This window comes from Vombatus ursinus, unplaced genomic scaffold (genome assembly GCF_900497805.2).
Source record: "Vombatus ursinus unplaced genomic scaffold, bare-nosed wombat genome assembly UNPS02014832.1, whole genome shotgun sequence".
Classification (NCBI taxonomy): Eukaryota; Metazoa; Chordata; class Mammalia; order Diprotodontia; family Vombatidae; genus Vombatus; species Vombatus ursinus.
The window spans coordinates 61,634,334-61,650,057 of NW_020954610.1; the positions used below are offsets into that span (position 1 = coordinate 61,634,334).

At 45.8% G+C, this 15,724-nt stretch overlaps 2 protein-coding genes across 3 annotated transcripts in view; one reads left to right on the top strand and one right to left on the bottom strand.

Annotated features, from left to right (window-relative positions):
- Window positions 1-1,863: 1,863 nt before the first annotated feature.
- Window positions 1,864-5,888, top strand: GGT6 (gamma-glutamyltransferase 6). 2 transcript variants are annotated; one of them, XM_027839704.1, is made up of 5 exons: window positions 1,864-2,185; window positions 2,855-3,087; window positions 3,207-3,320; window positions 4,388-4,460; window positions 4,491-5,888. In XM_027839704.1, the coding sequence occupies exons 1-5, from the start codon at window positions 1,983-1,985 to the stop codon at window positions 5,500-5,502; spliced, it is 1,635 nt and encodes a 544-aa protein (XP_027695505.1). In that variant the 5' UTR covers window positions 1,864-1,982; the 3' UTR covers window positions 5,503-5,888. The 2 variants fall into 2 exon arrangements, with proteins under 2 accessions (XP_027695505.1, XP_027695504.1); XM_027839703.1 differs by having other exon boundaries at window positions 4,388-5,888.
- Window positions 5,889-9,963: 4,075 nt separating this feature from the next.
- The window catches only part of TMEM8B (transmembrane protein 8B), a 72,784-nt gene continuing 67,023 nt past the window's right edge, over window positions 9,964-15,724 (bottom strand). The window contains exon 14 of the mRNA XM_027839387.1: window positions 9,964-11,208. Within this exon, the coding sequence (XP_027695188.1) occupies window positions 10,873-11,208 (336 nt within the window). The 3' untranslated portion in view covers window positions 9,964-10,872. The remainder of the gene's footprint in view (window positions 11,209-15,724) is intronic.

Consider the following 15,724-nt stretch of genomic DNA (forward strand, 5'->3'; position numbering starts at 1 on the left):
GTTGCTAACATTGTAGCACATTTCCTCTCTGAGGAGTCTTACTGTCTCCTTGCCTCCCCCAGGGACCAATTTTTCTCCAAAGAACCTAGAAAGATTTCTTTTTTGTTTTTGTTTTGTTTTTTCTTTGGCTAGGCAATGGGGTTAAGTGACTTGCCCAGGGTCACACGGCTAGTGAGTGTTATGTGTCCGAGGTTGGATTTGAACTCAGGTCCTTCTGAATTTAGGGCCGGTGCTCTATCCATTGTGCCACCTAGCTGTCCCGAAAGATTTCTTTCTAGCAGATGTACTGCTAGTTATAGGACCTGAGTCTCAGGACCTGAAACTGAGCAGAGGGAAATTATCTGAACAGAGTACAGATCTGTATGAGTTCTGTGTGAGTAAAGAAGAGACAGAGACAATTCTGCCCTCGTTTGGGAAGGCAAGGGTCATCACAGACTTCTGAGAAGGATTGGAGTTCATCTCCTCCTCCATCTGTTCCATAAGTCATAAAATGTTGGGGGGGAGGGAAGATATGTCTCATAAGAAATATAATGTTTATGTGTAATATGTACCCTCAAATCACAAAATGATGGTATATACCTCCAAAAAAACTCAGATTATGCCGCTAAATTCACCAGATATACAAGGAATTTGTTGTTCAGTCTTTTAAGTTGTGTCTGACTCTTTGTGAACCCATTTGGGATTTTTCTGTCAAAGATATTGCAGTGGTTTTCCATTTCCTTCTCTAACTCATTTTACAGATAAGGAAACTGAGGCAAACAGAGTTAAGTGACTTACCCAGGGACTCAAAGCTAGTGTCTGAGGCCAGATTTGATTCTTTCTCCAGTTCATTTTACAGATGAAGCAACTGAGGCAAACAGGGTTAAGTGACTTGCCCAGGGTCATGCAGCTAGTAAGTGTCTGAGGCTGGATTTGAATTCAGGTCTTCCTGACTCCAGGCCTAGTGCTCTATCCAGCCACCTACCTGTCCCTTGTACAAGGCTTCATGTAATATAGCCTACCCAGACAATTAGAGGAATTGAAGACATCACAAATTCTTGCAATATTTCATACCATGTAGATCCTATTATCACCAATATATCCTAAAACTACAGAGGGAATATTTCCTGAAACAATAGTCAGGATGCAAATTTTGATAAAACATTTTTTCTTAAGCTCCTACTATGTGCTGGGCACTGAGGATGCAAATAATAGCTTGCGCTTTGCTTTTGAAATAGCGCTTTGAGGTTTGAAAAGAACTTTACCTATGTTTTCCCATCATATCTTCACAACAACCCTCTGAGGGAAATGCTGTTATTATTCCTGACCATAAACCCTTCACTCTATTCGTTCGATCACCTCACTGACAAAAATGAAACATTCTCTGCCCTCGGGAAACATGCATTTTATCAGGGAGACATGCACACCTATCCTCTCACCTCCTCCTCCTTTTCCGTCATTCACAAGCTTGGTAATGAAGGGGAAGGGCTATGGACTCCCAAAAGGGTATAACCAAGAAATCTCTGAATTCCTGGTTCCCTGCTCCAGGAGGGAGCTTGAGCAATACTAGCCATCACCACTAGAGGGCATAAGGGACCAAAAGACTCACGAGGAACCAGGGAAGAGATGGGCCAGGTAGGGCCAGTTGCCTGAGTTCAGAAGCTTCTAACCCTCTCAACATGGAGAGCAGGGTAAGCAGAGCTCTAGCTCCCTCTGTAGCAAAGATCCCGTCTCTCGCCCAGAGACATCTCAGACCTTGCTCACCCACCCACCCTCTAGAGTTTGGCACCAGAAATCCTGATGCCACCAGATAGACCTGCTCCTTCTCACAGGTCAAGTTCCAACAGGTGTGGGAACCCTAACTCCACCCCTTCCTCTGTCCTGACCTTCCCAGCATTGACACAGGAACTATCCCCTCGCTCATAGAACCCATAGAGCCCTGTTCTTCTTCTACAGCCCCTGGCTCAGACTGCTCACTCACCCACAGGTGAGTTTTCTGAGAAATGGAGCAGACCAGAGTCGACTCTCAGTCTGGTTGTCTGGGATCTGTGAAGTATCAGAAGCTACTTCTCCAGGAGTCTGGATCTGAGGAAGAGGAGGAGGAGGAGGATGAAACGGAGTCTGGATCTCAGGAAGAGGAAGAGGGGGAGGATGACATGAAGACCGTGCTAATTCTAGACCCAGGTCACCCAAGGGCTCTACAAGCGTGAGTTGAGGGGAGCACGAGGCCCAGGGGCAGAGGTCAGTGAATCCTAAGGGGATGTTGACCTTGCCCTGTACCTACTTTGCATGCTAAGAGGGAAAAGAAAGCAAGTGAAAGTCCCTGGGAGGGATGTCCCTGCATTATCCTATTTTTTATAAGGTCAATATTCCAATTGGTCTCCCAAAGTTCCCTTTCCTCTGAGTCTGGTCTTATGACTACTGCTTACCTGTCTGAGCCTGCTGAGCCCTGAGCTTACCTAGAAACCACTTGAATAATAATAATAACGCATTTCTATACGGCTTTTAAGTTTACTAAGTACTTTCTTGACAATGACTCTTCTAGGTAGGCAGTGCAAAGATTATTGTTGTGCCCATTTTGCAGGTGAGGAAATTGAGGCAAAAGGAACATATGTGTGAAGTTTTGCTCCAATGAGGTTTAGTCCAAAGGTCTGAGATTCGAAGCATATCTGCAACCCTGGACTACTGCCCTCAGGAGTCCGGTACTGGCCACTGAGGCAGCAAATTTGGTCACAGGAATCCCAGACCTCCTACTCCAAACTAGTATTCTCCATCTACAATCACTAGCTTAGTAAGATTTTCCCCAGAAAGAACCTGCCTAACAAGCTTAGCTTCCTTGACAGGTTCTCCACCCACCCACTCTTTGTATCCACAGAAATCCTGCACAAAACTGGCAAAGCAGGCTTAAGGCCTGGGCCGGGATCCTCTCAGCCCTCCTGCTGCTTGGACTAAGTTTCTACTTAGCTGCCAGACAACTGCGGCCTAGGGGGGCCTCCAACCAGGACCAGGAAATGGCAGCTTCTAAGATCCAGAGCCTTGATCATCACCCATCTGGACACCACCACAATCCTGGCATATATCCTCATGGAGTGGTCATCAGTGAGTCAGGTCAGTGGGATGGGAGGGGAAAAGAGATGGGAGATGGGAAGAGAAGCAGGGGCATAGGTGTGGGCATGAATGAAACATTCTCTGGTCCCCCATTAACCTGTCTTCCTTCCCTGTCACAGACACGTGTTCCATCCTAGGGAGGGACCTGCTGCTGGCTGGAGGGAATGTGGTGGATGCAGGTGTGGGTACTGCCCTCTGCCTGGCATTAGTACATCCCCATGAAACAGGATTAGGTTAGTATGACTCCCAAATCTCTCAGAACTGTCACAATAACACCCTGAGTCTCCCTCCATTCTCTACATCATCTAGATCAGAACAAGCCCCTAATTCTTCAGGATGATGTCAGTGTGACCCACCCTTATTTCCCAGAAGTATTTAAGCAAAAGTGGTCAAGAGATTTTATATTGGAGAATTGTTTCAGGTAAGGAATAACTAGATTTGAGAGGCAGTATAGAACAAGGGAGAGAATGCTGGACTTGAAGTCAAGAACACCTGGATTGAAATCCCACTTCTGACATCAAGTAACTGTGTGACCCTAAATAAGTCACTTAACATCTCTGGGCTTCAGTATCCCCATTTGTCAAATGAGGGGCCTGGACTGCATAGCCTGAGGTCCCTTCTAGCTTTGGAACCTATGATCCTACATGACATCTGAAACTCCTTCCAACCCTGTCATTCTAGGACACAAACCCCCCACTTCCCGTAGACAAACTGAATGTTACCCCTAGATCGCCTCTCCTAGATTAGGTCAGCCTGGGCCCCCAACTCCTCTGCTTCCAAGTTAACTCAAACATCATGTCTTCATCTGCCCGAGATTACAATCACAGACTTGTCAGGACTGGAAGACACCTTAGGATCTCCCTGCCATTTTATAGAAGAAAAACCAGGGCCAAAAGAGGTGAAACGATTAGTCCTTGCTCACCCAAGTAGGAAGTAAGTAGCCAGGACTCAAACCCAGGTCTGCTGTCTAGATCATTGGGCCCCTTCCATGCCCCTGGAGCAAGGCAGCATTACTCTCTAACCCAACAAGATGAAGTCAGTTTGACCCTCCTCCCCCTCCAGATTGTGTTATTGTGATATCTCTGGACCATGTCAGTTTGACCCCTTCCCAATTAGGATGCACTGGGTTAGTGTGACCTTCCACCCCCAAGCCTTCAGGATTATGTCAATACGATCTATGTCCCTCTTCCACTCGGTAGATGTGACTTACCCCCAAACCAGTTTGTGTCAGAGAAACTTGAAATCTACCCCATCTTTCCACCCCCCAGGACAGCCACAAATCTTCTCCCTTGCTTCCCAGGTGCTGTGTTCTGGGCCCTCTTCCATAATAGTTCGTCCAATCAAACAATGGCCCTGACACCAGCTCCAGCCCAGGCTCTGGCCCCTGGCCTGGGGATGCCGGGGGCTCTGCCTGCCCTCCACCTTCTGCATCGAAACCTAGGCCATCTGCCCTGGTCCCGGCTGCTGGCTGCTACCATTGCCCTGGCCCAAGATGGATTCTCCATAGACCAAGCCCTGGCAGAGGCGCTGGCTGAACAGGATGCAGCCGGCCAGGCCACAGGCCTCTGCCCGCTCCTGTGCCACCCCAATGGGACTGTGCTGGGCCAGGGCACCCGTGTAACCAACCTGGGCCTGGCTGCCGTACTCCAGAGAGCTGCCCAGGCCCCTGAGACTGATGATCAGTTTCTGAGCGCTCTGCTTCACCCCCTGGCAGAGGACCTGCTCCTAAAAGAGCCCCTGAAGGGCATCATGCCCACTCTGGAGCCAGCCCTGCGGCTTGCATTGCCCCAAGGCCTGCTGTTTACCACCCCAAGTCCCACAGCTGGTGAGCTACTGCTAAAGGTACTGAGGAACCCCCTGCAGGCAGGGGGGCTGACCTCTGACCCCTGCCCTGGGTTCCTGGCAGCTGCCCAGGATGCATACTCCGGGGTCACTCCTGCAGCCCCTGTAGGCAGCATCCTGGCAGCCATGGACAGTGAGGGCTCTGTGCTCCTCCTTGTCTCCTCCCTCAACAGCACCTTTGGCTCTGGGTGGCTCTCGCCCTCCACAGGTATCCTCCTGAGTGACTTCATGGGAGGTTCCCAAATCGCCAGCTGGGCCTGCCCTGCCCTGCTGTGCTGCGGTCCTGAGGTTGATGTGCTAGCGCTGGCAGCTTCCGGAGGGTCTTCTGCACCCCTGGCCGTGGCTAAAACCCTGCTCAGCTACCTGGCTCTCCAGCAGCCCCTGCCCGATGCCGTCACTCAGCCCCAGCTGCAGATTCAGCTTAGCTCCACTGGGGCCCCTCGGAGCTGCAGGACGACCCCTCCTAAAACAGGGGCTCCCAACCCTGAGGCCCTGCTCCTAGTGACCACCCATGCTGAACATGTCAGGGCCACAGGTGTCCCCGCCAGCTGCTACCCTTCTCGTGGGCATTAGCCTGGAGGTAGTCATGCCCTGCCTCACAGGTTCTTCTGGGGAGCGGGGGTAACTCCAGATCTCAGAATGGGTTGTGAAAGCTGTAACTCAGAAAGTCCCATTCTGAGAGCTGGCCAGAGATGGGTGGGGCCACTGTCAAGCTCCGACCTCCAGAGAGTGTGAGGGAACTATTGCTTCTCCTCCATGTGTGGGTGGCTATGTTGAAATCCCTAAGGATTTGTGACATTGGATGGCCTGTTCCGTTAAGGAACAGATGCCTGTAAGAAGTCACAGGGACTATAGCTGTCCTATCATAGGAAGTGGCTAGCGTAGCACAGTGCATAGAGCCTCAGCCTCAAGTCAAGAAGACTTGAGTTCAAATCTAGCCTTAGACGAATGGGGATAACAGCACCTACCTCATAGAGTTGTTGTGAGGATTAAATGAGATATTTGTAAATTGTTTGGCACAGTGCCTGGCATGTAGTAGGTGCTATAATTAGATGCCATGCTTATTTTCTTCCCTTCCCTATACCAGCAGGATGCAGGGACCCAGATTAGATGAGAGAGCTTGGGACAGATGGAAGACTTGGGCAGAAACATGAAGAAAGGAAGGTAGGGGGTGGTTCTGTGATTTCAGGCAAATCACTTCCCATATCTGGGTCTCAGTGCCCTCACCTGTCAAATAAGAGGTTTTAACTAGATAATGTCTAATATATCCTTAAGTTCTAATATACTCAAATTCTTTAAAAAAAAAAAAAGAAGTCCCTTTACTAGGGACAGGGTCATTGTTTGTCCTTCATTCTCGAAGAGGACCATAACATCACCCTGGTGATGCCGTGACATGCAAGTTAATTGGATTTAGATAAGGGAGAGCTGTGCAAAGTCACCAGCCTCACTTTTTCCTCCAGAGATGGAAAAGCACTGTTGAGTGAGATCTCAGATGTCTGCCCTCTACCATATTGGTCTAAATATGGGTTGTACTTTCGTCCCTCAAATCTGGCTTTATAAAAACTCTTGGTTTGGCCTATGATTGATGTTATTTTTCACTGTATACTTATTCATATTTTTTCCTTTCAAAGAAATCTCATGGGGGCGGGGGGAGAAGTGTGGCTCATATTTAGGGTTGCCTACATTTGGATAATTCCAGTATCTTGATATACTTAGACATCCTTAGACACATCAGTGTAAAGCATCCATCTGGGGGTGGTCCATTAACTACCTACTACCCTCCTGATCAGATGGATATGACTGGAATTCTCACTCCAGTCCTTGCCTTGCTGGGAAGAAGGCCAAGACAGAGAGTGGGAGGTGGTAATTCCAAAAAACCAAAAAGGGAGTCTTTGGGGGAGATTTCCCAAACAGGATTGGGGTGAGGAAAAAGAACTAGAGCTATGATTTCTAAGCTAGACCAGTCAATCCCATCTGTGACTTGACCTTGGAGAAGAAATCCATGAAATCTAAACTCGTTCAGGTGCCTCTTTTTAGCCTTTGGTCCCTTCTGTTTGTTTTGGGGGTTTTTGGTAAAAGTTCTTTTTGAAAATAATCCCAATGTCACCTCAGTTGAACTAAAGCAGAGAAAAAGATCTACTGATTCTTGAAAAGGGGAACCAGAGAGCCCCAAAAGGCATGGACGTGGCAGCTATCCTGACCTGGTGCCTAATAAGTCACTGGACCTGAGGCTGATTTAAAGTTTAAAATAAAGTTTTTCCCATTTCCTGGATACCAGCTTGCTCACATCTAAATTTTGGGACCACACATTTTCCCTGTGCCCTGCTGGACTTTACAGAGAAGGAGCCTAGATGCAGCTCCCTGGTCCTGCCCTTACACTTAATCATCTGTCCTACAGTCACCTTAGACTCTTTGTAATGTGGGCAAGTCACTCAACCTCCCTAGGTCTCAGTTTCTTTATCTTGTAAAGATTAGTCTAAGTGTCCTTTAAACTCCAGATTTACAACCCTACACTGTATAACCCTAAGAACCTGAGTGTGTCCAGGGAGGATGTGAACGTGTATAAATCTCAACATGTCTATACACCTGTGGCTAGATCTATGCGTGTTCTAAGTGTGCCTTCTACATGGAGGCATGTTTATACCTGTGTCTGAATATGTCTTCGAAAATGCTGTTGAGTGTCTGGAATGTGTCTGTGTGCACACTTGGATCTAGATGTGCCTGAGGAGTACATATCAGTATATTCCAGAAAATTCCTTGGAGTAAAGGGGACTTTCCAAGAGGCATGCTAAGCTTCCACTTTGACAAAAGAGGACATGGAAAAATGATCTGCTTGGTCACAGTGAGAAGAACAAGAAGCAATTGATGAAAGTTTCAAAAAGTCAGATCTGGATTTGAGAGAAATGATTATTTCTATCTTATATTAACAACCCATTACTATTGGGGAGATCCAGGATTTTTTCCCCTTCCTATTTCCTCATTCTCTACTAAGTCAAATCAGTCTCTGAAAAATAGGGCTGATGAGACTAGATTTAACATTCTCCACAATCTTGTTCAGACTCCCAACTGGGAAAGCTGAGATCTGATCAAAAAGTAAAGAGATTCTAGTCTAGTAGATTTGGGGCCATTGTGTTCTATTGAGACAAGTTTGGGTGGAGGTAGATCCCTTTTTCTAGATTGCCCAGCCTGAGTAGAGATAAGAGTGACATAATCAAAGTCAGGCCCCCAGTCCCTCATTAGAATAGGTCCACCTTAGGGGCAGCTAGGTGATGCAGTGAATAGAGCTCTGGCCTTGGAATCAGGAGGACTTGAGTTCAAATCCAGCCTCAGACACTTACTAGTTGTGTGACCCTGGGCAAGTCACTTAACCCCAATTGCCTCAGTGAAAAAATAAATAAATAGAATAGGTCCACCTCTCATTATAATATTCGTTCTCTCATTGTTAACCATTCAGAGTTGATTGTGCCCTGTCAGGAGCACCCATTCTTCCAAGGGTATATAAGTGTTAAGAGGCCTCCAGGAGGGGTCTTTAGTTTAGCAGAGATAACCAAATGACCATCTTTTTATTAATTATTTGATAGCCATGATTAATTACCCAGAAATTATGTCTCTCGAACTTTTTAACCATCATAGGTTTGATAAACAATTTGTGCAATCCCGAAAGGTGAGGCTGGACTTGTCAGGGAATTCTTGGGCAAGTTGGACCGGACGACTGCTGGAGTCCCTTCCAACTCTGAAACTCTGAGATTTGGTGACATTCATTAGGTCCACTAGCTTCCTATACAAACCAGGGATGACTGACACCTCAGCTTACTACCCACCAGTCAGGTGGGGCCGGGGACACTGGGGAAGTTCCTCCTTCCTGAAGAGAAGGGGAGGCAAGGATAACCCCCCTATCCCAAAAAGGGGGCACGAGAGGTCCCCGGGGAAATCCAATGAGAACTAGATTTAGACGGAAGACAGGTCAGAGCAGTTCGAACATGTAACCGTCAGTATGAACCATGCCTCTGGGAGTTTGATATCCTCTCATTTGAAGCTCTATACCTATATTTCCCCCATTTTCATTTTATCATGGTGATTCCTATTTTTTTCTGGCAGTAAGGACTTTTCAAAAATTCAGATCGGTTTTGTGCATGTCTTGAAGGGGCAGTTGGGTTCGATGTGAAGAATACTGGATATGAAGGCAGAAGGTTCCAATCTTGGCTCTGCCACACTTATTCCCCAGGTGACCTTGGGCAAGTCACTTCATCTGTAACACAAGATCACTTCCCATGATCCTAGGGATAAGGGCTGTTTTAGAAACCAAAAGCCCCCTGGTGGTATCTCCCAGTAGTGGCAGTTGAGAATAAGGGTAGGTGAGATTTTCCTAGATTCTACAAGAAAAGGATGATCTGGTAGTTAATGCCAAAGCTGAAAATCTCAAGGGTTGTGCCAGTGGGTAGATGTGCAGTGCAGTCCCCTGGAAAGAATATGCTCTTATGTGATGTAGGATCACTGCTGAGCAAAGAGTCCTCAAAAATAGCAGCCACAATTCAATGCCCTCCTGGGTCAACCCTGTGGTCCCCACTTGGAATTTTGTCTCTGGAGAAATATGGGGGAGTCTGGGGGAAGGGCAGACATTCTCCTTGATGTCACCTCCCAGATAAGGGGCATCTCCAAATACCTTTGATTGCCCCATTAGGGATGTGACATCAAGGGGTTTATCAAAACCCTCCTTAAACCTGTTAAGGTTTTTAGCCTTGACCATGTCTGAGGCATAATGTATTACTTATGTGTAGTCCTTGTTTGCATTGGATCTCTGATTTCATTGGTGTAGGGAGATCTCAGTGAGGAAATTCCCTCTACCAATGTAGATGGGCACTTACTCTAACAACTAATAGTCTTAGAAAATGACCAGAGACCACTGACAGATTAAGTGACTTGCCCAAAGTCACCCAACCATTATGTGCCAGAAGTATATCTCTAACCCAGGTCTTCCTGACCCAGAAGCCAGCTATCTATCCACCACACCCTGCTGCATCAGCTTACTTGTCCTAAACCTGCCTCTCTCTCAAATCCAAAAAGGTATTCTCCCTCATTCTAAGGTCTGGAGTTTGAGTTACAAGTTTCATGTCTCTCCACCTTCACACCCTCTGGGATTTTGTAAATTTTTCCTAACTAAGGGCACCCACCCATCCCTATTCTACCATTTCTGTGCCCATTCATCGGTCCCCACCAGCTCCATTATGCCTGTCTGAGATCTAGTGTCCAGAAGTGCACATGGTTAGTGGTTTATCAAGTGTAATGGGGGTAAGGAGGAGCTTCATTTGTTTTGTCTTCCTAATGTGATGCCTAGCATTCGGGGTGGCCTTTTTTAGCCATAGGAATATTCAACAGGACCAGGAAAGCAAAGAAGATGCCACCTGACCTCTGACCCTTAACCCACATTCTATTTTCTGACCCCCAACCTCTGCTTCTTCAAAAAAGTATGGCTAAAGGAAGAGCTGGCACATATTTCATTGGAAATACACCACAGCCCACTCCAGGGGAGCCACCCCAGTTATAGCCCACTCCACTGCACCTCAAGTCTCCCTCCACTCCATCCATATTTTATATCCACTCAAAGACAAAGTGTGAGACACTGTGCAACTGGGTGAGGAATCCTGCTGGAAGCAATAGATGGCCACAGTTGTTGGAAAAGTCAGTATTTCTGGGGTCTATGGGCTCCACATCCACAGGAAGGAACGGTTGCTCCCAAAGTGAGTTCTACATCCCAAGGACAAACTCCATGTCCCAGAGGAGAGCTCTGTGCCCCCAAAGCCATGTGTCCACAAGGAGGGCTCTGAGTCCCCATGTTGACGAGCTCCATATTCTCAAGAAGGGCTCCAGGTCCCCAGAGATGGGCTGTGTGTTCCAGGGTGAACTCAATGTCCCCAGGGAGGATTTTATGCCCAGGGACAGGTGTCAGCTGGCACAAATGCTGTTGATGGAAGTGCCCCCTGGGCCCACCAAGCCCAGCTCCTCCTGCTCATTGATGCAGAGCTGGTAACCACATCCCCGGGGCCTGGACAGGGGTGGGACTTTGCCATCAGATTTGGCTCTTGGGGGGAGCAGGAAGCCCACGCTGCCTGCAATGAGCATATGCCAGATACTGTGGATGTAGAAGTAATTGTCCCGCGTCTCCACAAAGGCATAGAGAAGAACTGCACTGCCAGCAATGAGGCTGCCCGGGCATAGGTAGAACAACCAGCGACGCCATGTGGGTGGGTAGCAGTGTCTGCGGCGAACACTACGCACCGTCTGGGGGAAGAGAGTCTGGAGTCAGGAACCATAAGAACAAGGAGTGGGAGGGTGTGGGGAGGCGGAGGGGCCCGGGATGGGAGGGGCAATGATTGAGGATAGCTAAGGAGAACCCGGGCTCCAGGGTCAAAGCAGCTAGGGCAGGGCCCCAGTGGGGCATGTCATGCAGAGTCAAAGGAGATGAGCAAGGAGTGGGGGGTCAGGGAAGAGAGACCAGAGAGGGTGTGGCACAATCTAGAATACATATAGTTTGGGGAAGACAGAAGCAATAATGGGGGTAATGAGGATAGGGGCATTGGGACAAGAGTGGAAGTGTCTCCTGTGGATACTACAAATAGTCTTAGGAGAGAATATCAATGGAGAACTGGCAAATAGGACAGAGGAAGTGAGGTGATACAGTGGATTGAGTACCAAACTTGGAAGTCAGGAAGACCTCCATTCAAATCCTGCCTCAAACATCTATACTAGCTGTGTGACCCTGGGCAAGTCACTGAATGTCTCTGTGTCTCAGTTTCCTCATCCTTAAAATAAGGGGGTTGGACTTTATGACCCCTAAGGTCCTTCTTCTAAATCTTCGATGCTCTAAGGAGGTTATGGTGGACCAGGATGTGGGTAGCAGGGTCTGCAGAGAACACTGGCTTCCCATAAATGAAGGTGTGAAGATCGAGGCTAAAGGAACAGTTTCTACATAAACACTGCACACCTGTAGGGATCCTTAAACTTTCTGATGTCGTGGACCTTTGAGTAGAATCTAGTGAAGTCTATGAACTCCTTCTGAAAACAATGTCTTTAAAAGCATAAAATAAAATACAGAGGATTGTAGAGGAAAACAATTATATTGACAGGCAGCAAGGTGGCTCAGTGGGTAGAGCACCAAGCCTGAAGTCAGGAAGACTCATCTGCCTGAGTTCAAACCTGGCCTCAGACACATATTAGCTATGTGACCTTGGGCAAGTCACCTAACCCTGTTTGCCTCAGTTTCCTCATCTGTAAAATGAGCTGGAGAAGGAAATGGCAAACTACTCCAATACCTCTGCCAAGAAAACCCTAAATGGGGTCATGAAGAGTTGGACATGACAACAAAAATTATATTGAAATACAGTAATCAAAATACTTTTTAAAAAACAAGTTCGTGTCACAACATGACTAGTGTGGAAATATGTTTAATTTGATTGTACATGTATAACCTATATCAGATTGCTTGCCATCTTGGAGAGGGGGAAGGGGAGGAAGAGAGGGAGAGAAAAATTTGGAGCTCAAAATCTTATAAAGTGAACGTTGAAAACAATCTTTACATGTAATTGAAAAAAATAAAGTACTATCAAGTGGAGGGGGAAAGTAAAAAACAAACACACAAAAAAACAGCTTCACGGACTCTAGGTTAAAATCCACTGTTCTGGAGAAAGGGAGAAGGGAGGGTGAAGAGAGGATGAAGGGACACTGGGACAGAGGAGGGTCGGAGAGAAGCTGGGGTCATGAGAGATCACAGATGTTAGGCATAGGCTGAGAGGAGTGGAACTCAGAAGTGTCAAGGCTAAAAGGCCGATGGGGAATGAGGGGAAGGTGATAAAGAAGAAATATTGTTGAACCTGTGGCAATCGAACACGAGGCTGTGTTATACATCAGCTGTAAGACCATCATGTTTATCTGGAATTGATAATCTGTTGAGTTATCTAATACATTCTGCTCAATTTTCAAATGAGGAAAAGGTCACACAGATTGTAAGTGACAGAGGTGCCTGGGATTCTCAGATGCTGGAATAGAGATTGGCTCTTGTGAGCCAATATGATGGCCTCTTGGTAGAATCTTAATGGTGAAAGAGGAAAAATACCAGAGAGAAATCCTGATCCCAAGGGGGTGACATTTGGAAGAGAAATCTGTCTCCTGTTGGATTCCTATTGTGGAGGCAGCAAAACATTACCCAAGGTAAAGGGCTACAGGAGCTGCTATCTTTGGATTGCCTGGGAGGTTCCCTGTTTCATTACTTGGGGTGGCAGCGGTGGGATTCCACCTTCCCAAAAGTCAGAGAGGAACTCAAACTGAATTCCAAGACCAGAAAAGTTGACCTGGACAAATGAGGTACATTGGAACCATATGTAGAAAGGGTTGGATTGCTCTCCATCTCTTGGTCTACAGGGGACTGTTTTGACTTCACATATGATAAAGAAAAACTTTCTGAAAGGTGCCCCAAATCTGGAGCTGCCTCTTGAGTAGTCTGCTGCTGGAAATCAGTTGCAATCATCTTAACAGGACACAAACTACAGACAATTCTGACCCCAACAACTGAAGCAAACCCTGAAACTCCACTCTTTCCTGGGGACCTTCATCTGAAGGAGAAGGAGCTGAGTTTAAGTGAGGTGGGTCACAAGTTTGCTTTAAGGGAATGTCCAGCCTCAGAGAAAACATGACAACCCTGGAGAACAAGCAATGAGGGACATAAAATGTGATCAGCTGAAAAACTGAGGATCCAAAGAGAATGTTAGGAATTGCTATATGAGACCCAGAGGAGACATGGATGGGAAGTAAAATATTCGAGATGTCCCCCTAAAAGTAATCCCCAAAGACTTTCCCACTAATGCAACTGGAAGAAGCCCATCCCCTTTCCTTCTTTCCTCTCTACTTCTGACAAGGCAGTAAAGAACTAAGACTTCATGGAGGATGAGTCTATGAAGCTTGTTGGCCAGGGCACCTATTTCTGGTGTAAAGACCATACGACTTTAGGCAAACCACTTAAACAATGAATCTGAGTTTCCTTATGTGTGAAATATCACCTGGGGTTGTTGGGGAAAACCAATAATAGAAATATAGGTTGTTGTTATTATGGTTCTCAATAATAATTATGGCTAAATTAAGAAAGATTCATTGGAGCTTCAACCACATCAAGATTAAAGTGACTTTACAGGGAAAGTTGGAGTTAAGATGCAATGATTGATTAGTCAGGTATAAGCCAAAAGCCCAGGGATTCAGTACAGAGGCCAAGGGGGTAGCAGGGATCAGGGATCAGTGAGGGAATCAAGAGTAAGCCAAGGGTCTGAGGACCAGGGAGTAAGTTGGGACAGGAAAGAGAAAATAGATCTTTTAGGTCAAGACAAGCAGGGTGAGGGTTCTATCAGTCTGATGAGTTCAAGATAATGGACTCAGCAAGCAGAAATCACTCGATGTGCCCTGCTTTAAAATTTGACCTAATAATCATATTCACAATTCAGGTTTATCTAATGCTTCAATGCTTACAAAGTACATTCCTTTTGGAGGAGGAGAGAGAGAAGGCAGATTTTTGCTAATTGCAAAATAAAATTTATTTAAAACAAAACCAAAAAATAGTGTGGCCCTATGAGGTAGGCTTCATTTTCTATGGAGCCTGTAAATAATATAGTTCTCCTTTTTGTCTCTATTGGTACTATCTATTACAACTTCTTCTTTATCCAAATTCACAATGACAATTGCTACTTTGGAAGATTCAGATAAAGCAAAATAAATTTTATCCTAGCCTCTCACTCTTTATGTGTCCCCATGTTTTAAGTGTGTTTCCTGTAAGCAACATATTATTGCCTATGTTTCCTAATCCATTCTCTAACTCTCTTCCTTTTTATCAGTGAATATAATCCATTTATGCTCAAAGTTCTAATTAAATTTGGTTTTCTTTATTCCATACTTCAATAGATCTATAGATCTATAGTTTCTTCCATCAATAGGGTTGTCAAGTCTTATCAGTTCTATAACAAATATTATATATAGTTGTATTTATGTATGTTTATATTATATTGTCTAGGAGCAGCTAGGTGGCGCAGTGGATAGAGCACCAGCCTTGGAGTCAGGAGAACCTGAATTCAAATTCAGTCTCAAACCAGACACTTGACACCTGCTAACTGTGTGACCTTGGGCAAGTCACTTATCCCCAATTGCCTCACCAAAAAAAAAAAAAAAAAAAACCAAATGTATTATATTGTCTTTATTTTCTTTAGGATAACAATAAGAGCCCTCTATAGTTTGGCCTCAACTTATCTTTCCATATATATTTCATTTTATTCCACTTCACATACTCTACATTCCAGCCAAACCAAATAGCCAAATAGCTGTTCCCCAAACTTGGCATTCCATTTCCCAACTCTAGGGCTTTACACAAGCTGTCCTTTTTTTACTGGAATTCACTTCTTCCCCAACTCCCCAGCTTCCTTCAAAACTCTCCTCAGGTACCACTTCCTCCATGAAGCCTTCCTTGATTCTCCTCTAACTCTAACCCCTAGCTACTGGTGCTCACTCCTTTCTCAAATTATCTTGTATTTATTTATATGAGTGCAGGTTTGGTTATATTTTCTAATCCATTCTGCATCTCTCTCCCTTTTTATCAGTGAATACAATCCTCCCATGTTCAAGGCTATAAGTCTTTGGTTTTCCTTTTACCAAATTTCAACACTTTCATGGATCAATTATTTGTGATCTCTCACATACAATACAAGCGCCATTAAGGTGGAACTGTTTTGTTTTTGTATTTGTATACAAGTATGGTACAGTGTCT

Bases quoted from the DNA above. Each gene is read 5' to 3' on its own strand.
- GGT6 (XM_027839703.1), top strand. From the start codon at position 1,983: ATGGAGCAGACCAGAGTCGACTCTCAGTCTGGTTGTCTGGGATCTGTG. The intron at 2,186-2,854 runs GTGAGTTGAGGG...TTGTATCCACAG, and splicing joins CACCCAAGGGCTCTACAAGC to AAATCCTGCACAAAACTGGC. The intron at 3,321-4,387 runs GTTAGTATGACT...CTTGCTTCCCAG, and splicing joins TCCCCATGAAACAGGATTAG to GTGCTGTGTTCTGGGCCCTC.